Here is a 22440-nt window from a genome sequence, read left to right as displayed (position 1 = left end):
TTTAGGAGACGGTCCTGGAGCTTGCTGGACTTTCTTGGGCGCCCTGAAGCCTTCTTAACAACAATTGAACCGCTCTCCTTGAAGTTCTTGATGATCCGATAAATGGTTGATTTAGGTGCAATCTTACTGGCAGCAATATCCTTGCCTGTGAAGCCCTTTTTGTGCAAAGCAATGATGACAGCACGTTTCCTTGGTGGTAACCATGGCTGAGAGGAAGAACAATGATTCTAAGCACCACCCTCCTTTTGAAGCTTCCAGTCTGTTATTCGAACTCAATCAGCATGACAGAGTGATCTCCAGCCTTGTCCTCGTCAACACTCACACCTGTATTAACGAGAGAATCACTGACATGATGTCAGCTGGTCCTTTTGTGGCAGGGCTGAAATGCAGTGGAAATGTTTTTTGGGGATTCAGTTCATTTGCATGGCAAAGAGGGACTTTGCAATTAATTGCAATTCATCTGATCACTCTTCATAACATTCTGCAGTATATGCAAATTGCCATCATACAAACTGAGGCAGCAGACTTTGTGAAAATTAATATTTGTGTCATTCTCAAAACTTTTGGCCACGACTGTACATTAAAATATTATGGATAAGAGCAAGAATGTTTTTATTTGTCAAAACTGCAGTTGATCATTGATCATCATGTCACCAGAATAAGATTTTAAGGTTTTTAAAACATTCAGAAATTCAAGAGCCTTAAAATGATACAGTTGAGTTTTGCTTGTTTTAGTGCTCTTGAATACAGATGGCCAATCCAGCTGAGTATGAACAGAATTTACAAATGAACCCTGGACAGAGCATTGTTTCCCACATTGGACCTTTGTTTGGTCAAAGTTGCTGTACATTTCGTCCATTTTGACCTGTTAGGCTTTCTACACGATCGTTCCCACCTGCAATCCCTGAGAAGACTGCTATTTCAAAAGTGCTTTTCTTATCTGTTCAAGCAGTACAGAAAGGGAGAGTTGTCTTTGTTATCCAATAGAGTAATCAGGATAAGTAGTGTGTGTCTGTGTATGCAGAGCTAGGCTAATCAGCCCTTTTAAAAAGAGACCCAACTGCAGAGACCGAGGTTTCGTGCTTTACGCTCTAGTCTCTGCAGTGTGTAGCCTATGTAGGCTACCTGTGTGAAAGTCTGGGTTGCAGTGTGTAGGCCTGTTGAGGGAGCATTCTCCCTGGCAGTATTCACCTGAACATATCCTGGCTTGTCCCTTGTTATGTAAGGACAGGAATGGTAATAATGTATAAATAACCGGAATGTAACCACATTGGGTGTGTGTTCTTTTTTATAGATCTGCATATTAGCTGAGAAGGGTAGTACATTTTACTACAATAATTTGATAATCTGTCAGATACTATTTGTCTCCTCTCTCTCCGTCCTCTCTCTCAGGTGAGCCATGTCGTCGGTTCTCTCCAGTACAGACTCTGTGGGCGCCGAGCCCTCCGTCTGCCCCAACGCAGCCAAGCTCAGCAACACGCAAGCCAAAGGAGTGGCTGCCATTTTGAAAGGGGGGTGCAAGGTCAACGGAGAAGCCATGTTGAACGGCCACAAGCTCTCCATTAATGGATCGGCTCAAGTGAACGGGGACAGTGCTGGCCATAAGGCCCAGAATGGGTCGGTCCATGTGAACGGGCACGAGGGGAAGAACGATCTAGAGAAGGCAGCCGCAGGCGTGCAGGAGAGGCAGTGGATCCGTCCTGACTTGCCCAGCAAATGCACTTGGAAACTGGGCGGGTCTTCCGTAGATTCCCCTCACTGCCACTCTGAACTGTGAGTCACATCTCCATAGCAGAACCACAGTATTTCCACATATTCTGCTGATCCACCCGCCTCTTTGAACACATACAGTGCATTCGGAAACTATTCAGACCCGTTGACTTTTTCCACATTTAGTTACGTTACAGCCTTATTCTAAAATGGATAAAAACAAATGTTTTCCTCATCAATCTACACACAATACCCCATAATGACAAAGCTAAAACAGTTTTTCAGAGATTGTATTCAAAGTAAGAAACTGAAATATCATATTTACAGGATTCAGACCATTTACTCAGTACTTTGTTAAAGCACCTTTGGCAGCGATTACAGGCTAAAGTGGGTATGATAAACTTGGGTATGATGCTACAAGCTTGGCACACCTGTATTTGGGGAGTTTCTCCCATTCTTCTCTGCAGATCCTCTCAAACTCTGTCAGGTTGGATGGGGAGCGTCGCTGCACAGCTATTTTCAGGTCTCTCCAGAGATGTTCAAGTCCAGGCTCTGGCTGGGCCACTCAAGGACATTCAGAGACTTGTCCCGAAGCCACTCCTGTGTTGTCTTGGCTGCGTGCTTAGGGTCGTTGTCCTGTTGAAAGGTGAACCTTCACCCCAGTCTGAGAACCTGCTCCAGAGTGCTCAGGACTTCATCAAGGATCTCTCTGTACTTTGCTCCGTTCATCTGTCTCTCGATCCTAACTAGTCTCCCAGTCCCTGCCACTGAAAACAATCCCCACAGCATGATGCTGCCACCAGCATGCTTCACTGTAGGGATGGTGCCAGGCTTCCTCATGACGCGACGCTTGGCATTCAGGCCAAAGAGTTCAATCTTGGTTTCATCAGACCAGAGAATCTTGTGTGTCATGGTCTGAGTCCTTTAGGTGCCTTTTGGCAAACTCCAAGCGGGCTGTCATGTGCGTTTTACTGCGGAGATGCTTACATCTGGCCACTCCACCATAAAGGCCTGATTGGTGGAGTGCTGCAGAGATGGTTGTCCTTCTGGAAAGTTCTCCCACCTCCACAGAGGAACTCTGGAGCTCTGTCAAATGTGACAATTGGGTTCTTGGTCACCTACCTGACCAAGGCCCTTCTCCCCCAATTGCTCAGTTTGACCGGGCGCCCAGCTCTAAGAAGAGTCTTGGTGGTTCCAAACTTCTTCATTTATGAATGATGGAGGCCACTGTGTTCTTGGGGATCTTCAATGCTGCAGAAATGTTTTGGTACCCTTCCCCAGATATCGGAACTCTACGGACAATTCCTTCGACCTCATGGCTTGGTTTTTGCTCTGACATGCACTGTCAACTATGGGACCTTATAGACAGGAGTGCCTTTCTAAATCATGTCAATTAAATTGAATTTACCACAGATGGACTCCAAGCAAGTTGTAGAAACTTCTCAAGGATGATCAGTGGAAACAGGATGCACTTGAGCTCAATTTTGAGTCTCATAGCAAAGGGTCTGAATATTTATGTAAATAAGGTATGTGTTTTATATTTTTAATACATTTGCAAAAATTTCTATAAACTTGTTTTTGCTTTGTCATTATGGGGTATTGTGTGTAGATTGATGAGGATTTTTATTTTATTTAATCCATTTTAGAATAAGTCTGTAACATAACAAAATATGGAAAAAGTCAAGGGGTCTGAGTACTTTCCGAATGCACTGTATAGTTTACATAGTTCACTGACTCTACTAATTTCCCTTGCGTAGCTAAGATATAGTCACCAGCTTGCTTCACTTGAAAGGAGAAAAAAGAAGCAAGATAGCCCAGCCCCATGTGCTTTTATGTTTCTCGTTTGGTTGAGCAACAACATTAAAAGCAGGATGTTGTTTTGACTTGCAAGAATTTGATATTTAGCCTGGCTCCATTTTCCTGCATAATGACACACCTGAAAGGACCAGAGCCACAGAGAGGACCCAGGAGTGAGGAAGGGTTGGGCAGAAGATGTTTGGTGTTTCACCATGACATGGCAATTTTAGGATTGTTTCCAGCAACACTGAAGTGAGCTGGCATTTTGGCCTAGGGAAAAGGGTATGTGCGTGTGCATTTCTCTGGCACAGTCTGGCTGTTTGACACTGTAGTCTCTCCACTCAATAAATGTAAGTTGTTATATAAGGCATCAACAACTCAGTGCTGCCTGCCACATGCACAGGCGTGTTTGTCTCACTGACAAACAGAATCCATAGGCTACAGTACCATGTTACAAAACTCTGTCCCAAAGATGTCATGATACAGAGGTTACCCTGTTACAAAAGTAGCCAAGTTACACAAGTTTCCAAATTACAAAACTGTAACAACATTCAAGAAGATACACTACATGACCAAAAGTATATGGACACCTGCTCGTCAAACATCTCATTCCAAAACCATTGGCATTAATATGGAGTTAGTTCCCCCTTTGCTGCTATAACAGCCTCTACTTTTCTGGGAAGGCTTTCCACTAGACGTTGGAACATTGCTGCGGGGACTTGCTTCCATTCAGCCACAAGAGCATTAATGAGGTCGGGCACTGATGTTGGGCGATTTAAGCTTGGCTCGCAGTCGGCGTTCCAATTCATCCCAAAGGTGCTCGATGGGGTTGAGGTCAGGGCTCTGTGCAGGCCAGTCAAGTTCTTCCATACTGATCTTGACAAAACCTCACTTTGTGCATGGGGGCATTGTCCTGCTGAAACAGGAAAGGGCCTTCCCCAAACTGTTGCCACTAAGTCAGAAGCACAGAATCGTCTAGAATGTAATTTTATTCTGTAGTGTTAAAGTTTCCCTTCACTGGAACTAAGGGGCCCGGACCATGAAAAGCAGCCCCAGACTATTATTCCTCCTCCACCAAACTTTACAGTTGGCACTATGCATTGGGTCAGGTAACGTTCTCCTAGCCTCCGTCAAACCCAGATTTGTCCGAGGGACTGCCAGATGGTGAAGCGTGATTCATCACTCCAGAGAACTCGTTTCCACTGCTCCAGAGTCCAATGGCAGCGAGCTTTATACCACTCCAGCCGACACTTGGCATTGCTCATGGTGATCTTAGGCTTGTGTGCGGCTGCTCGGACATGGAAAACCATTTTATGAAGCTCCTGACGAACAGTTCTTGTGCTGACGTTAGCGGTCCTCTTGTGTGGCTTACCACTTCGCGGCTGAGCCTTTGTTGCTCCTAGATGTTTCGTCTTCACAATAACAGCACTTACAGTTGACCGGGGCAGCTCTAGCAGCCCAGAAGTTTGACGAACTGACTTGTTGGAAAGGTAGCATCCTATGACGGTGCCACGTTGAAAGTCACTGAGCTCTTTAGTAAGGCCATTCTACTGCCAATGTTTGTACTTGGAGATTGCATGGCAGAGTGCTCAATTTTATACACCTGTCAGCAACAGGTGTGGCTGAAATAGCCGAATACACTAATTTGAAGTGGTGTCCACATACCTTTTTATATATAGTGTACTTTGGAGCAAATATACCCATGTTTACAGAGCATGTGACAAATACAATTTAATTTGATTTGTTTTTGTTTCCTTGGCTATTTGGGAATGATTTTCTGTGTATATTAACTGGGTCTCCATCCCATACCCGCCTCTCAGGACTGAAGCCCCCAGCATTCTACCCAACATCCTCGGGAAGATCGGAGACACACCTCTGGTCCGCATGAACAAGATCCCCAAAGCCTTTGGCCTTAAGTGTGAACTCTGTGAGTATTTACACATACACACACAGTCATGTTATGACACACACAGTCAACCTTGAAGGCATGACACACAGTCAACACACCCAGCATGGCACCCACTAAGCATATTGACACTAGCCAAAAGACAACCAGATAAAGGCAATGTCTGTATTTGCACTTCCTTGTTTGTGTCAACATGATGGAAATACAGTAACCTATCTGGCTGTGTCATTTTTAACTCACATTTTCTGCCCCCCCCCCCAAAAAAAACTGTGAGTGTGTTTGATTTACACATTGTGGGCGATCAGCTGTCTTCCCCAGAGCAGTTATATGTTTTAAAGCATAAATCCAGTAGTAGAGGACATGACAAAGAGGGAGGGATCGAGAGAGGAASGAGCGAGGGTTAGGAGAAATGGAGAGAGGGAGAAGGAGATGGAGAAAGAAATGGGTACATAGCAATGAAGAGAGGGATAAAATAGAAGTGAGGGAGAATGAAATAATTGACCAAAGAAGAGTGCAAGAGCGAGGTAGAGGAGGCTCTCTAGACTCCTCCTGTAGTACAGTTTAGCTGTGAACGGTTACCCTTTGTTACACTGTCATTACTTCAAAGTAAACGTAAGGGTATCACATAGCCTCCTTTCCTGACATTACAGTTCACTAGGCTTCACTGTATGATGGTAGGGGTCTTGTCTGAAGTAGGTTAGTCCACTCTGGGTGGAGGGGGGTATGGTCACCTGAAAGACCCTCTGCTCTGTGGGAATAGGTGACCTTCTGAGGGCCACTGTAGCAAGGTGGGGTGGGAGGGGCGGCAGGAGAGGGGCAAGGTCTTGTATCAGGTGCCACTAGGCAGGATTGTGACAGTCACAAGGTTTGGGAAGTCTTGGGAAGTCAGGAGGTCGATTCTGAGGGAAATGTTCCCTTCATTACCTAATAGCATCTGTTGTTCTTGTTAAAGACCAGTTATTCTGCACGGCGACTAGCTAGCTCAGACAGACCCTTGTTTTTTGTCTGATTGATTGGTACAGTTGACCAATGACCGGTAAAGTACAATAATACTAGACTTAATAATAGTGCCGTTTGGTACCACCCTCCATGTCGGGGGGGTTTTGAGTTCACTGCATGTGAACCGTCTAAATCTTTCCCCTCTTGCCAGTGAGTGTTTTTTTTATGGGCCTGATTGTTTAGAGTCAATCTCTGGTTGATTCACATGGCTTAGTGGGACAAAGAGGCCTGTTTCCATGGTACTTCCATGGATTTTCACGTGATTCAGATGTACTTTTTGGCTGTCCATAGTGGATTTGGGGCAGTTTGGAATCTGTGCCAATCGGCTGTTGTACGTGTGAAAGGGAGAGTGGGTGTGGTATGTGTGCAGACCTTTGGACGACCCCCCCCCCCCCATTTTCCAAATCGGCTCATGGGGGCTCAGTCTCTTCCCATGATCCCCCCCCTGCCTGGGGCAACTTCTACTGTAATCCCTTGTGTTGTTAAGGGGCTTTATAGTTAACTTGTACATAGGGGGATTTTAGTTTGAGTCTTTTCTGTGGTATTAAAATATGTTTTCTAAATTGGTTTGTTTTTCCCATATGTTGTTACGCTTAAGTAAAGGATAACATGAGCCAGCGGAGTACATATTCAAAATTCAACATTTCCTCACACATGTTACCACCCTGTCTCTTTTTCTTTCTTTCTTTCTTTCTGTGTGTGTGTGTGTGTGTGTGTAGTGGCCAAGTGTGAGTTCTTTAACGCAGGGGGCAGTGTGAAGGACCGTATCAGTCTAAGGATGGTGGAGGATGCAGAGAGAAATGGGATCCTCAAACCAGGAGACACCATCATCGAGCCCACCTCTGGCAACACAGGTACGCATGAGAGAGACAGACAGACAAGGCCCTCTCTGTGGAACTGGCTATGTGACTCACAGCAGAAAGATTACACCCCAGTCAAAGGATTTATGTTTGTGTTTTTTTGTTTGTGAGTATGCCTGTACAAATGTGTGTACACGTGTGTGCGTTTAAAATGAGTTTTGCCTGGTGTGGTCACTGAGACCTCCCAGCCTACCTTTGACATTAGGATCCACTGTAGCCCTGTGTTGTGCAGTATGGTCTGTACTGCTGACATGACCTGCAGCTATTCACACCTGTATTTACACCTGTCCTCTCTCTCTCTCTCTCTCTCTCTCTCTGTGCTGCAGGTATTGGTCTGGCCCTGGCCTCTGCAGTTAAAGGCTATCGCTGCATCATCGTCATGCCTGAGAAGATGAGCATGGAGAAGGTGAGGCTGCTGTGTGTTTGTGCACTCGTGTACGTTTGTGTCTGTGTGTCCATGCATAGGCATTTGTTATGTAACTAACTGTAATCTGGTCTTGTGTTCCTCAGGTGGATGTGCTTAGAGCCTTGGGGGCGGAGATCGTGCGTACCCCAACCGCCGCCCGCTTTGATTCGCCGGAATCCCACGTGGGCGTGGCCTGGCGTCTGAAGAATGAGATTCCCAACTCTCATATCCTGGACCAGTACCGTAACCCTAGCAACCCCCTGGCCCACTACGACACCACTGCCGAGGAGATCCTGGAGCAGTGCGATGGTATGTGTGTGTGTGATAGAGAAATTGAGTAAAGAATACCCTTTTCCTACTACTGTACTAATAGACAAATCTTTCTGCGTCGCTCTGCTCTTGCAGGTAAGGTGGACATGTTGGTGGCAGGAGCTGGCACAGGTGGCACCATCACTGGTATCGCCCGCAAGCTGAAGGAGAGATGCCCCAACATCAAGGTAGTGCACTGAGTCAAAAACACAGTGCCCAAGCTCTATAAGGCAATCTGACTTGCATGTTATTGCCCTGCCCTGTGTACTTTGTCTTCGAGAGACAATTGCAAATTAATTTAGCTGAACGTTTTTAGCAACAACGTCAATTTAAGACCCACAGGGTATTTCAGCCACACCTGTTGCTGACAGGTGTATAAAATTGAGCACACAGCCATGCAATCTCCATAGACAAACATTGGCAGTAGAATGGCCTTACTGAAGAGCTCAGTGACTTTCAACGTGGCACCGTCATAGGACGCCACCTTTCCAACAAGTCAGTTCGTCAAATTTCTGGCCTGCTAGAGCTGCCCCGGTCAACTGTAAGTGTTGTTATTGCGAAGACAAAACGTCTAGGAGCAACAACGCCTCAGCCGTGAAGTGGTAAGCCACACAAGCTCACAGAACAGGACCGCCAACGTCAGCACAAGAACTGTTCGTCAGGAGCTTCATGAAATGGTTTTCCATGGCCGAGCAGCCGCACACAAGCCTAAGATCACCATGAGCAATGCCAAGCGTCGGCTGGAGTGGTATAAAGCTCGCCGCCATTGGACTCTGGAGCAGTGGAAACGCGTTCTTTGGAGTGATGAATCACGCTACACCATCTAACAGTCTGACAGACGATTCTGGGTTTGGCGGATGCCAGGAGAACGCTACCTGCCCTAATGCATAGTGCCAACTGTAAAGTTTGGTGGAGGATAAATAATGGTCTGAGGCTGTTTTTCATGGTTCGTGCTAGGCCCCTAACACTACAGCATACAATGACATTCTAGATGATTCTGTGCTTCCAACTTTGTGGCAACAGTTTGCGGACGCCCTTTCCTGTTTCAGCATGATAATGCCCCCGCGCACAAAGCGAGGTCCATACAGAAATGTTATGTCGAGATCGGTGTGGAAGAACTTGACTGGCCTGAACAGAGCCCTGACCTCCACCCCATCAAACACCTTTGGGATGAATTGGAACTCCGACTGTGAGCCAGGCCTAATCGCCCAACATCAGTGCTGACCTCACTAATACTCTTCTGGCTGAATGGAAGCAAGTCCCTGCAACAATGTCCCAACATCTAGTGGAAAGCCTTCCCAGAAGAGTGGAGGTTGTTATAGCAGCAAAGGGGGAACCAACTCCATATTAATGAGCATGATTTTGGAATGAGATGTTCGACAAGCAGGTGTCCACATACTTTTGGTCATGTAGTGTAACGTATTGAGCTAAGCCATGAAGTTGGATCCTAAAATAATATTAAGCCTGCCACTGATAAATAAAGCCATAAAATGTATCTCAAATTGATAAAGTAAAGATCAAACAGTTGCCTCACTTGCCTTTGCTTTATCTTTGTGTGTGATGTATTTATTACCGTGTTATTTTGGTCTATTGATGTAATGGTTAGTTAACATTGTTGTTCTGTGTTGTGTAGATCGTGGGTGTGGACCCTGAGGGTTCTATACTGGCTGAGCCAGAGAAGCTGAACAAAACCGATAAGACCCAGTACGAGGTGGAGGGCATCGGATACGACTTCATCCCTACTGTACTAGACAGATCTGTGAGTGTGTGACAGTGACCTCCTGAGATGAGCTGTGTGTGAGACTGGTAGTGCTGGGTTTTCTATTCTGTATACAGTAAGATCTACAATAATATACAGTATGACAGCTCAAACTCAAGTGTGTTCAAATTGTGGAAGGTAAATGATTCATTATCTATACATAATGTATGTTGTATCTGTGTGCTATGGTAGAATGCATATGAATGTTTCTCTCTTTTGCAGGTAATTGACAGGTGGTATAAGTCCAATGACGATGAGTCTTTTGCCATGTCACGCATGCTGATCAGGGAGGAGGGGCTTCTCTGCGGTAGGTTGACGTCACACACAATGACTGGTGCTCCCAAAAAGCATAATTCTGTAATAGTGTGTATCTCTGTGTAGTACTGTATGGTCTAGCTCTCGCTCTCGCTCTCTCTCGGTCTCACTCTCTCTCTGTGTCTCTCTGTGTCTCTCTGTGTCTATCTGTGTCTCTCTGTGTCTCTCTGTGTCCTCTTTTCTCTCTCTCTCTCTCTCTCCTGTCTCTGTCTCTGTCTCTCTCTCTGTCTCTGTCTCTGTCTCTCTCTCTCGGTCTCTGTGTCTCTCTCTCTCTCGGTCTCTGTGTCTCTCTCTCTCTCGGTCTCTGTGTCTCTGTCTGTCTCTCTCTCTCTGTCTGTAAGTGTAGGAGGTAGTTCAGGCACGGCCATGGCTGCAGCAGTTAGAATGGCCACAGAGCTGAAGGAGGGCCAGCGCTGTGTCGTCATCCTGCCTGACTCCATCCGCAACTACATGTAAGCAACTGGAGAGGGAGAGGAGGGAGGTTGATGGGAAAAGGATGATGTGGGGGAGTTAAGTTTGGGATGAAGGAGAATTGCTACGTTTTTTTTTATGGGGTACCAGTGATTTAACTTCAGTAGGACCAATTCTAACCCAGTTCTAACCCCTACCCCCCAGGTCTAAGTTCCTGAGTGACAACTGGATGTGTGATAAGGGCTTCCTAACCCCAGAAGACCAGATGGTGTCCAAACCCTGGTGGTGGAACCTGAGTCTGCAGGGTCTGGACCTATTTTCCCCCCTCACTGTGCTGCCTTCAGTTAACATCAAGAAGACCATCAAGATCCTCAAGGAGAAGGCCTTCGACCAGGCACCCGTCGTTGACGAGTCCGGGTACGATTTCACCTGGTTACCCTAGTTACCTTGTTGTCATAGAGGCCACGGGCCAAATGTTGACAAAATATTAGTATTGTTATTGACAAAACATTGATTATTATTGAAAAAAACATTGCCTGTATTCAGTTGTCATAATAATAATGACCATATCCTCTCTATCTTTGTCTGTGTAGCGTGATCCTAGGGATGGTTACCCTGGGCAATATGTTGTCTTCAGTACTGGCTGGGAAGGTCAAGGCCTCTGACCCTGTCGCCAAGGTGCTTTACAAACAATTCAAACAGGTCAGTCCCCTCACCTATATGCCCTCATACTTCCACTCAACCGGAACCTCCTAAACAAATAGCTTTCAAACAAAAAGGTCATCATTGAGTAGGGTTTCCTAATTCTCATTTGTCGTCCTCAGGTGCGACTGACCGATAACTTGGGAAAGCTGTCCCGTATCCTGGAGACAGATCACTTTGCCCTGGTGGTGCATGAGCAGATCCAATGTAAGTTTACCCCTCCTCCTCTCTTTTATCGACCTTCATCTTCCCATCTTTCTGTCTTCCTGTTTCTCACTTCCTCTTATCACACTCCTACTCTTCTTGTATTGCTTCATCCTATTTTTTTCTCTCGCTCCTTTAAAAACAATCTTCTCACCAATGCCATCTTTTTCTTCCCACCTTTTATAGCCCCCACTTTGCTCCTTCTGTCCTTTTTCTACCACCGCTGGTTACCTCTGTCAGACAGTAGAGACGAACAGTCTTAGAAAAACCTGAGGTGCGTTCAGTTCGCCTGAACATTTGCTACGTTGCGGAACGGTTTGTACTGAACGACAAATTTCCCTAAAACGCTCTTTTACGTTCTTGAACAGACGTTGAGGAACGTTTGTGCCCGTTTGGTGGGTGTGGTAAGGTGAGGCTTGAAGCAATGAGTGACGTATTTAAAGGGCAGTGGCCAGCGTTCCCCAACCCACAACTCTCCCCGTTTTTCAATTGGTTGTTAAGTACAGCACCGTGTCTGTTCAATTGAACGTTCCAGAACGTAAAAACGCACTGAATGCAGCCCTGCTCTCTTCTGTTGAAGGTGACCAGCCCCTCTCCCAGCCAGAGGCAACATGGCGGTTGTTTTCCCTCGCTGGTGTTTTTCCCATGTTTCTCTAGGAATCTGATTAGCTTGCTCTAAGGCCCTGTTGCATCAGCTTTGTTTCCTGGCAGTGTTGTGGTCTACTAGGTAAACAAGGTGTGTGGTGGATGTCAAAGTCCACCGGTGGTGTTTTGGTGACTGTGTGCCTGGAAGTGCCTGGCCACCAGTAGAATGGTGCAATACTCAGACTGTTGTGTAAAGACAGACAAGGGGACTTTGCTTAATAGGTCATACCCACCACCACACCTTCATCAGATGACAAAGAACTTTCAACATTTATTTAGTTTATACTCATTCGTATACCGCAAATTCTCCAGTGTAAAATCAGCAGTATTCAATATATCACTGGGCCAGTGTCTATATGGGTCCACACTTTGAGTGTTGAATTAACACTGTGCTTCGTGCTGATGCTGTTCCACTTTTTCAGTGTTCGGGAATTAACACTTTCAGCATTATATAATAACACCATATAAAGTATTTTTAACACTAGGAAGTGTATATAGTTTGCACCAATGGTGTTATGCAATAACCCATCATATTGTATTTTTTACCATTACACCAAGAGGCCTGTGTCTCTAAATATTTACATGTCATTATTGCGACATGCTCTTATGTAAGCATTTACAGTACAAAGCCTTCAGAACTGGCAGCAGACATGCTCAAACTTGAATCAACATAACCATAGACCACTACCACTCTTGGGTGGCCAAAAATTATTAATTGAAAGCCACGGCCCCACTAAGCCACACACCCAACATAATTTCCCAGTGTGCTTTGCCTTTTCGAGTGAATTGTAGAGTTACCACCCATGGCTGTATTTGTTAATGACAGATACATGGTTGTTGAATTCATTTATTTTCAGTCCTGTGGACTTCACCAAGTGAGCTCCTACTGTAGGCTAATGTTATCATTAAAATGAAACTGTTTATGACAATATGTTACATATATCATAAGGCCTTACTTTGATGGCCATGTTTGATTTAGTCACATTATGCTGGCTTGCAAAATTATATGTAATTCTTATTGGAATCCAGCCAGAGTTCAGACATCTAACAGTTAGAATTTGTATTCACCTGCAACCTGTATTTATAATGACTGTCCGGGTTGGGAACATTGATAAAGGAAACTACCTAAACCATTTAAGTAACGGGTGCAATAAATCTAACTGATTGGATTAGTTTAGAAAAATGATTTTATTTATCTTTGTGTAGCATAAGATTAATCAATCATTCAGTCAATGTACTGTACATAGCAAAAACACAGATTTAAAAAACAATCTTTAAAAACATCTAGCTGCAGTAGAGCATGCTGGGAAATGTTGGGTATGGTTTTGATGGGAATGTTTTACTCTCAACAGAGTAAAACTGACACACTCAACAATGGTTATTTATTTAACTCCTGAATCAACACTAGAAATGTTACCCTGAAAACTCTAGTTGGGACCTAACACGGAACCCAAACCGGCTGCGCCATCGTGCGCTATCGTGCATACATTTATTTTGCCCCCCCACACCAAACGCGATCACGACACGCAGGTTAAAATATCAAAACAAACTCTGAACCAATGACATTCATTTGGGGACAGGTCGAAAAGCATTAAACATGTACGGTAATTTAGCTAGTTAGCTTGCACTTGCTAGCTAACGTTAATTTGTCCTATTTAGCTAGCTTGCTGTTGCTAGCTAATTTGTCCTTGGATATAAACATTGAGTTGTTATTTTACCTGAAATGCACAAGGACCTCTACTCCGACAATTAATCCACACACAAAACGGCCAACCGAATCGTTTCTAGTCATCTCTCCTCCTTCCAGGCTTTTTCATCGTTTAACTTATATGGTGATCACATCTGAACTTTTATTGTTTATTGTATTACCACGACTACCGCAAAACAGTTCGTCTTTCAATCACCCACGTGGGTATAACCAATGAGGAGATGGCACGTGGGTGCCTGCTTCTATAAACCAATGAGGAGATGGGAGAGGCAGGACTTGCAGCGCGATCTGCGTCAGAAATAGGAATGAGTTCTATTTTAGCCCTTGGCGTCGCAGACGCTCGTTGACGAGCGCGAGCAGTGTGGGTGCAATAATTGAATAACATGGATTTCTACATTTATTTTGCGGCGCTCGCGCACGCGACGTGTCCGGTCTGGTCAGCATGTAACCCTGTCTCTCGAAACAGGAAGCTAGTTACATAACTTCTTGTAAACCGATTGGTTTGATTTGGCGTAATTGCCAACTATTGCATCCTTGGATAAAGAGCTTGGGAAGTTAGTTTCCAACTTCCTTTGTGGAAAACATTCCCATCTACCAAATCTTGAACTTGGAGAAGTAATTTAACATAATTGATGTGGTTCTACTGCTCTTAATTCACCTTTCGTCACAAACCTTCGTCACAGTCTGTTATCTCAATAGTAGTAATAACCATCTCTCTTCCCTCTCTCTTTCTCTCTCTGTTAAGACATGGAGGATGGCTCGCCCTGTCTTAGACAGATGGTATTCGGGGTGGTGACGGCCATTGACATGCTTAATTACATCACCACGCGCGAGAGGCAGGGAAGCACACGCGAGCGCACCCTGTCAGAGTGCTCAATGACGTCAGAGTGCTCGCTGACCGACTAGCTGTGACCACTTCCTGTTTCCTGTGGAGAGGAGGAAGTGACCGCCCGCCTGACACCCTCTAAGTAACGACAATGAAGAAGAAGATGAAGATGATGTAGACATTTAGAAGTGGTGGGGGTTGTGGTTGAGTCTTAAAACAAGTATATATTAATTTCCTCTCTTTTTGACTACATTGATTTTGTTATTTGTCTGTGATGATAATAATTATTCACTGTAGCTTATACTGCGATTGTAGCAGCTTAGCTGGTTTCAGATACATCGTTTTCCTCTAACTTTAAGGTATGGGAATTGCATGTAACAAACAGTGTGCAACTAGAGACGTTTCCATCTGCCTTGCCTCTTCATTATTGAAAGTCTTTAACTTTTTTTTATCTACTTAAAAATAATAGTGTTCCTCTGACTTTTCATTTTATTGCAGAGGATACTAAAACATTACACTATCCTCGGCTAGACTAACAACTCAGTAAATGTGAATCTTTCAGTTAAATAGTCATCATATAGCTACCATTTGTATTGCATTGAGATTAGTATGTAACTGATATGCGAATGAGCTTCATCTTAAGACTAAAAAGCACATTATAGATTCTTGTTTGCGTCTTTGATACCAATGAAGTTACATCGCCATTTAGTGGCAGCTAAAGACAGGGCATGGGCCAAAAAATGACTATTTGGGTTGCTCAGTGTGAAATGGTTACCAAGAAGAAGCGTTACATTGACAACATTCAAAGAGATAGGATGTCGGTGAAGAGTACCTGTCTTTCTGTTTGAAGGTTTTGGCAAAGTAACCAAGGTCGCAGGGTAGGTCAGGTTAAGGATAGGAGAGTTTGGCACACAACCAAACTGCAACCCAAACAGTATGACTTGTGTTGGGTTTTTTTTTTTCTTGTATTGAAACAAGATGTACTGAATAGTTTGTTGGCTGAGAGTATTTAAAGCAGAGAGGCCCCTCACAGTGCAGCTCTTTTATACAGGCCTGTCTGTCTGGGGCAGGTTGTTTGAACTTTGTACTATTTTTCTGTGCTTGTTGACTTCATGTACAATCATTCATGTGTCATGTTATGTGTGACCATGGACCCAGAGCTGTTATGATCTATTTACTTTAGCAGGGATGTATTTGTATGTATATTTGTCTTTAGTGTTCTTAAGACGGATGCTGCAGTATTTGTGTGAGGTGATGCAGTTATGGAGGTGATATTTGAACTACATTCCTGTCTCTTTATTTCCGCTCTGGATTCAGTTGTTCATTTCATATTTTTCTAGATTTTTTTTATTCAGGTTCATTTGTGATGTAAGTATATTATTACTAGCTTCCAATAAAGACTTGTTCTTTTTCTCTTTAACATTTTTATTTTATTTAACCTTCATTTAACTAGGCAAGTCAGTTAAGAACAAATTCTTGTTTACAATGACGACCTACCAAAAGGCCTCCTGCGGGGACGAGGGCCTGGGGGGAAAAAATAAAAAATACATTATAAATATAGGACAAAACACACATCACAACAAGAGAGACAACACTACATAAAGAGAGACCTAAGACAACAACATAGCAAGGCAGCAACACATGACAACACACCATGGTAGCAACACAACATAACAACACCATGGTAGCAACATAACATGGTAGCAGCGCAAAACATGGTACACACATTATTGGGCACAGACAACAGCACAAAGGGCAAGAAGGTAGAGACCACAATACATCACACAAAGCAGCTACGACTGTCAGTAAGAGTGTCCATGATTGAGTCTTTGAATGAAGAGATTGAGATAAAACTGTCCCGTTTGAGTGTTCGTTGCAGCTCGTTCCAGTCACTAGCTGCAGCGAACTGAAAAGAGGAGCGACCCAGGGATGTGTGTGCTTTGGGGACTTTTAATAGAATGTGACTGGCAGAACGGGTGTTGTATGTGGAGGATGAGGGCTGCAGTAGATATCTCAGATATGGGGGAGTGAGGCCTAAGAGTGTTTAATAAATAAGCATCAACCAGGGGGTGGTGTATGTGCGCACGTGGGTGTACATGTTTTCCTGTTTATCACAGTTTTACATATGGGTAAGAGGTGTGGATGCATGTGTGATGGTCTTAATGCTCAATGCTTCAATTAAAGACAATTACAGTGGAAGATTGTGCACATTCAGTACACATTTTTCCCACAAGGGGGCAGTGCTAGCCTATGGTGCCTAGTTGGAACAAAATCCTGCAGTACCTGCAGCACTCCAGAAACAGGGATGCCTACCCTTGCTTATGGACAAGGTATGACAGCAACACATTCTTTGGTTTAGTTTCCCTGACACTGTTTCCAAATGCTAATATTTTAACATTTGTTGCACAAATCCCATTCAAGTCATGGGACCGATATTAGCATTTAATCAAACGTACTGCTATTTTACACAATTTGCCATGAGGCTGAGAGAAAATGTTGCTATTTTAAAGCTAATTTCCTGCAAATTATGACACAATTTACCATGGGGCAGAGAGGAACAATTGCAGTTTTATACAGTGATTTCAGAAAGTAGTCAGACCCTTTACTCAGTACTTTGTTGAAGCACCTTCAGCAGCGATTACAGCCTTGAGTATTCTTGGGTATGACGCTACAAGCTTGGCACACCTATATTGGGAGTTTTTCCCATTCTTCTCTGCAGATCCTCTCAAGCTCTGCCCGGTTGGATGGGGAGCGTCGCTGCACAGCTATTTTCAGGTCCCTCCAGAGATGTTAGATCGGGTTCAAGTCAAGGCTCTGGTTGGGCCACTCAAGGACATTTAGAGACTTGTCGCGAAGCAACTCCTGTGTTGTTTTGGCTGTGTGCTTAGGGTCGTTGTCCTGTTGGAAGGTGAACATTTGCCCCAGTCTGAGGTTCTCAGCACTCTGGAGCATGTTTTCATCAAGGTTCTCTCTCATTTTTCCTCGATCCTGATGATTCTCCAGTCCCTGCCGCTGAAAAATATCCCTACAGCATGATGCTGCCATCAACATGCTTCACCGTAGGGATGGTTCCAGGTTTCCTCATGACGTAAAACTCTACTGACAACTCATTTGACCTCATAGCTTGGTTTTTGCTCTGACATGCACTGTCAACTGTGGGATCTTATATAGACAGGTGTGTGCATTTCCAAATCATGTCAAATCAATTGAATTTACCACAGGTGGACTCCAATCAAGTTGTAGAAACATCTCAAGCCTGATCAATGGAAACCAGATGCACCGGAGCTCAATTTCGAATCTCATAGCAAAGGGTCTGAATACTTATGTAAAGAAGGTATTTATGCTTTTTATTTTTTATAAATTTGCAAACATTTCTAAACCTGTTTTCGCTAAGTCATTATGGGGTGTTTAGTTATTTTTGGCTTCCTATCCTGTGAGAGTGAATGTCATTTCAGTTCATCTGTTCTGTTATATTGAATCAAATCTGACTAACCCAGTGTACTGCTTGCTATGGATTCTATCTGATGGAGCTTGCATGTTTAGGTAAAAATACAAATAATGTCCAGTTTTGAACAGTGACAAGTAAAGAGCATTAAATAAATAAATACATTTTTGCTCATTCTGGTTGGGTGGGCCTGGGCACACTAAGCTCCAGACACACTTTTTTTAACATGAAACCTTTATTTAACTAGGCAAGTCAGTTAAGAACAAAATCTTATTTACAATGACGGCCTACCCCGGCCAAACCCGGGTGACCCTGGGCCAATTGTGCGCCGCTCTATGGGACTCCCAATCACAGCCGGATGTGATACAGCCTGGATCAAACCAGGGACTGCCGTGACACCTCTTGCACTGAGATGCAGTGCCTTAAACCGATGCGCCACTCGGGAGCCCAACACAGTGACGTCCTCTTACTTACCCCGCATACTGTATACAGATCACCTTGTCTGGATCCCTGACTGTTATGAATTTTATGAATAATGACTAAATGATGTATACATTTAACTAGAACTAGAACTAATTGAATTCTACCCTGTTTTTCTGTATTGATAAATAATGTTAGTTCATAAGAAAGAGGTTATGTAGCATGTACCTGGGAAGAGAGGAAGGTATGTGTGTGCCTAAAGAAAACAAAGTGGATCATTAAACTATATTTGAACCTACCGGGCTATAACTCTGGGGAGATAAGATAAGACATGGAGAGCCCCTCCAGATTTCCCGTATCTGGAGGGGACTGGAACTGTCAGCTGTGTGGTACTAAACTTTGGTGAGACTCCAGGATAAGAGAGAATCCAAAGTTTAGTGTGTATGTATGTGCGTAGGTTAAGAGAAGGTATTAAAGGAACGTTTTTGTATATACACAACAGAGCTCTCTAAATAAACATTCCTGACAATTGTAGCTGGGCCTCCGCCTGATTCATTTCAACCAGTTTCTTACAAACTCTGGGTTTCAGGCTGAGTAATTAATTCAATTTGTGTATTATGAACAACTGAGAACAAAATTCTTGTAACACTGACCCACTAAGTTTCCCCTATGACATGTGGTTAGGTTGCCACTATGACATGTAGTTAGGTTGCCACTATGACATGTAGTTTTAAGTTGCTACTATGACATGTGTTTAGGTTGCCCTATGACATGTAGTTAGGTTGCCCTATGAATGTAGTTAGGTTGCCAACTATGACATGTAGTTAGGTTGCACTATGACATGTAGTTAAGTTGCTACTATGACATGTAGTTAGGTGGCCACTATGACATGTAGTTAGGTGCCACTATACTGTAGTTAGGTTGCCACTATGACATGTAGTTAGGTTGCCCTATGGCATGTAGTTAGGTTCGCCACTATGACATGTAGTTAGGTTGCCCCTATGACATGTAGTTAGGTTGCCCCTATGACATGTAGTTAAGTTGCTACTATGACATGTAGTTAGGTTGCCACTATGACATGTAGTTAAGTTGCTACTATGACATGTAGTTAGGTTGCCCACTATGACATGTAGTTAGTTGCCCCTATGACATGTAGTTAGGTTGCCACTATGACATGTAGTTAGTTTGCCCCTATGACTAGTTTAGGTTGCCACTATGACATGTAGTTAGGTTGCCACTATGACATGTAGTTAGGTTGCCACTATGACCATGTAGTTAGGTTGCCCCTATGGCATGTAGTTAGTTTGCCACTATGACATGTAGTTAAGTTGCCCTATGACATGTAGTTAGGTTGCCACTATGACATGTAGTTAAGTTGCCACTATGACATGTAGTTAGTTGCCCTATGACATGTAGTTAGGTTGCCACTATGACATGTAGTAGTTGCCCCTATGACATGTAGTTGGTTGCCACTAGACATTAGTGAGGTTGCCACTATGACATGTAGTTAGGTTGCCCCTATGACATGTAGTTAGGTTGCCACTATGACATGGTAGTTAGGTTGCCACTATGACATGTAGTTAAGTTGCCACTATGACATGTAGTTAGGTTGCCATATGACAGTGTTAGTTGCCACTATGAATGTAGTTAGGTTGCCACTATGACATGTAGTTAGTTGCCATATGACATAGTGAGGTTGCCCCTATGACATGTAGTTAGGTTGCCACTATGACATGTAGTTAGGTTGCCCCATGACATGTAGTTAGGTTGCCACTATGACATGTAGTATAGTTGCCAGTATGACATGTAGTTAGGTTGCCCCTATGACATGTAGTTAGGTTGCCACTATGACATGTAGTTAGGTTGCCACTATGACATGTAGTTAAGTTGCCACTATAACATGTAGTTAAGTTGCCACTATGACATGTAGTTAGGTTGCCGTATGACATGTAGTTAGTTGCCCCATGACATGTAGTTAAGTTGCCACTATGACATGTAGTTAAGTTGCCCCTATGACATGTAGTTAGGTTGCCACTATGACATGTAGTTAGGTTGCCACTATGACATGTAGTTAGGTTGCCCTATGGCATGTAGTAGGTTGCCCCTTGACATGTAGTTAGTTGCCCCTATGACATGTAGTTAAGTTGCTACTAACATGTAGTTAGGTTGCCACTATGACATGTAGTTAAGTTGCTACTATGACATGTAGTTAGGTTGCCACTATGACAGTGTATTAAGTTGCCCCTATGACATGTAGTTAGGTTGCCACTATGACATGTAGTTAGGTTGCCACTATGACATGTAGTTAAGTTTCTACTAGACATGTAGTTAGGTTCCCTATGACATGTAGTTAGGTTGCCACTATGACATTTAGTTAGGTTTGCCACTATGACATGTAGTTAGGTTGCCACTATGACATGTAGTTAGGTTGCCTACTTACATGTAGTTAGGTGCCACTATGCATGTAGTTAGGTTGCCCCTATGCATGTAGTTAGTAGTTGCCACTATGACATGTAGTTAGGTTGCCACTATGACATATAGTTTAGGTTGCCACTATGACATGTAGTTAGGTTGCCACTATGACATGTAGTTAGGTTGCCACTATGGCATGTAGTTAGGTTGCCACTATGACATGTAGTTAGTTGCCCTATGACATGTAGTTAGGTTGCCACTATGACATGTAGTTAGTTGCCACTATGACATGTGTAGGTTCCCCTATGACATGTAGTTAGGTAGCCACTATGACATGTAGTTAGTTGCCACTATGACATGTAGTTAGGTTGCCACTATGCATGTAGTTAAGTTGCCACTATGACTGTAGTTAGGTTGCCACGTATGACATGTAGTTAGGTTGCCACTATGACATGTAGTGAGGTTGCCACTATGACATGTAGTTAGGTTGCCGTATGACATGTAGTTAAGTTGCCCCTATGACATGTAGTTAAGTTGCCCCTATGACATGTAGTTAAGTCGCCCCTATGACATGTACAGTAGTTAGGGCTTACTTAGTAAGTACTCAGCTGTAGCCAAAATGCAATTACTCAGCTGCGCAGTGTAACTACACATAAAACAACTAGGTACACAAAACAATGACTGAATTGTGATGAATGGAATGAGACTTCCCACCATTAACCACTTGGTGTCTGAACAACTGAATGTAAAGTGTGACCCTAACCTTTACTCTAATCCCTCTATCTTCCTCCCTGCTCCTCACTTTATTGACTTCTTTTCCTCCACCTTCATTCACGTCAGCAACTCTTCCTCTCCATCTTCCTGTTCTCTGTCTGAGTTCCCCCCCTCTTCCTCCCGTAGTTCCTGATCTCACCTAGCTCTGCACGCGATGGGAACCCACCCCTCACTGTCGTTCCCCAAGGCTCAACCCCCAACACCATAATTACACTGGGCCTCATAATTACATACAACCTTTCTTATACAAACATGACCTACATACACAGAAACAACCTTGTTAATACAGACAGACATGACCCTAACATACAGTATACACTACATGGCCAAAAGTATGTGAACATGCCTTCAAATTTGTGGATTTGGCTATTTCAGCCACACCTGTTGCTGACAAGTGTAGAAAATCGAGCACACCGCCATGCAATCTCCATAGACAAACATTGGCAGTAGAATGGCCTGTACTGAAGAGCTCAGTGACTTTCAATGTGGCACCGTTATAGGATACCACCTTTCCAACATATCAGTTTGTCAAATATCTGCCCTGCTAGAGCAGCCCTGGTCAACTGTAAGTGCTGTTATTGTGAAGTGGAAATGCCTAGATGCAACAACGGCTCAGCCAGGAAGTGGTAGGCCATACAAGCTCATAAAACGGGACTAGTGACTACTGAAGCGTGTTGCGCGTAAAAAAACAGTCACTACCGAGTTCCAAACTGAATATACAGTGGGGAGAACAAGTATTTGATACACTGCCGATTTTGCAGGTTTTCCTACTTACAAAGCATGTAGAGGTCTGTCCATTTGTTATCATAGGACACTTCAACTGTGAGAGACG

At 43.8% G+C, this 22440-nt stretch overlaps 1 protein-coding gene across 2 annotated transcripts in view; it reads left to right on the top strand.

Annotated features, from left to right (window-relative positions):
- LOC111959713 (cystathionine beta-synthase-like) overlaps positions 1-15977 on the top strand; it is a 36997-nt gene extending 21020 nt beyond the window's left edge. For both annotated transcript variants that reach the window (XM_023981485.2, XM_023981484.2), the window contains exons 2-14: positions 1393-1773; positions 5328-5434; positions 7132-7266; positions 7599-7678; positions 7783-7987; positions 8084-8175; positions 9621-9746; positions 9969-10053; positions 10408-10513; positions 10677-10889; positions 11066-11174; positions 11297-11381; positions 14477-15977. In XM_023981485.2, the coding sequence (XP_023837253.1) occupies positions 1400-1773; positions 5328-5434; positions 7132-7266; positions 7599-7678; positions 7783-7987; positions 8084-8175; positions 9621-9746; positions 9969-10053; positions 10408-10513; positions 10677-10889; positions 11066-11174; positions 11297-11381; positions 14477-14637 (1878 nt within the window). In that variant the 5' untranslated portion in view covers positions 1393-1399 and the 3' untranslated portion in view covers positions 14638-15977. The remainder of the gene's footprint in view (positions 1-1392; positions 1774-5327; positions 5435-7131; positions 7267-7598; positions 7679-7782; positions 7988-8083; positions 8176-9620; positions 9747-9968; positions 10054-10407; positions 10514-10676; positions 10890-11065; positions 11175-11296; positions 11382-14476) is intronic.
- The last annotated feature ends 6463 nt before the right edge of the window (positions 15978-22440 follow it).

This window comes from Salvelinus sp. IW2-2015, linkage group LG36, assembly GCF_002910315.2.
Source record: "Salvelinus sp. IW2-2015 linkage group LG36, ASM291031v2, whole genome shotgun sequence".
Classification (NCBI taxonomy): domain Eukaryota; kingdom Metazoa; phylum Chordata; class Actinopteri; order Salmoniformes; family Salmonidae; genus Salvelinus; species Salvelinus sp. IW2-2015.
Note: the sequence above shows the minus strand (reverse complement) of the source record. Positions and strands in the feature narration are given on the sequence as shown.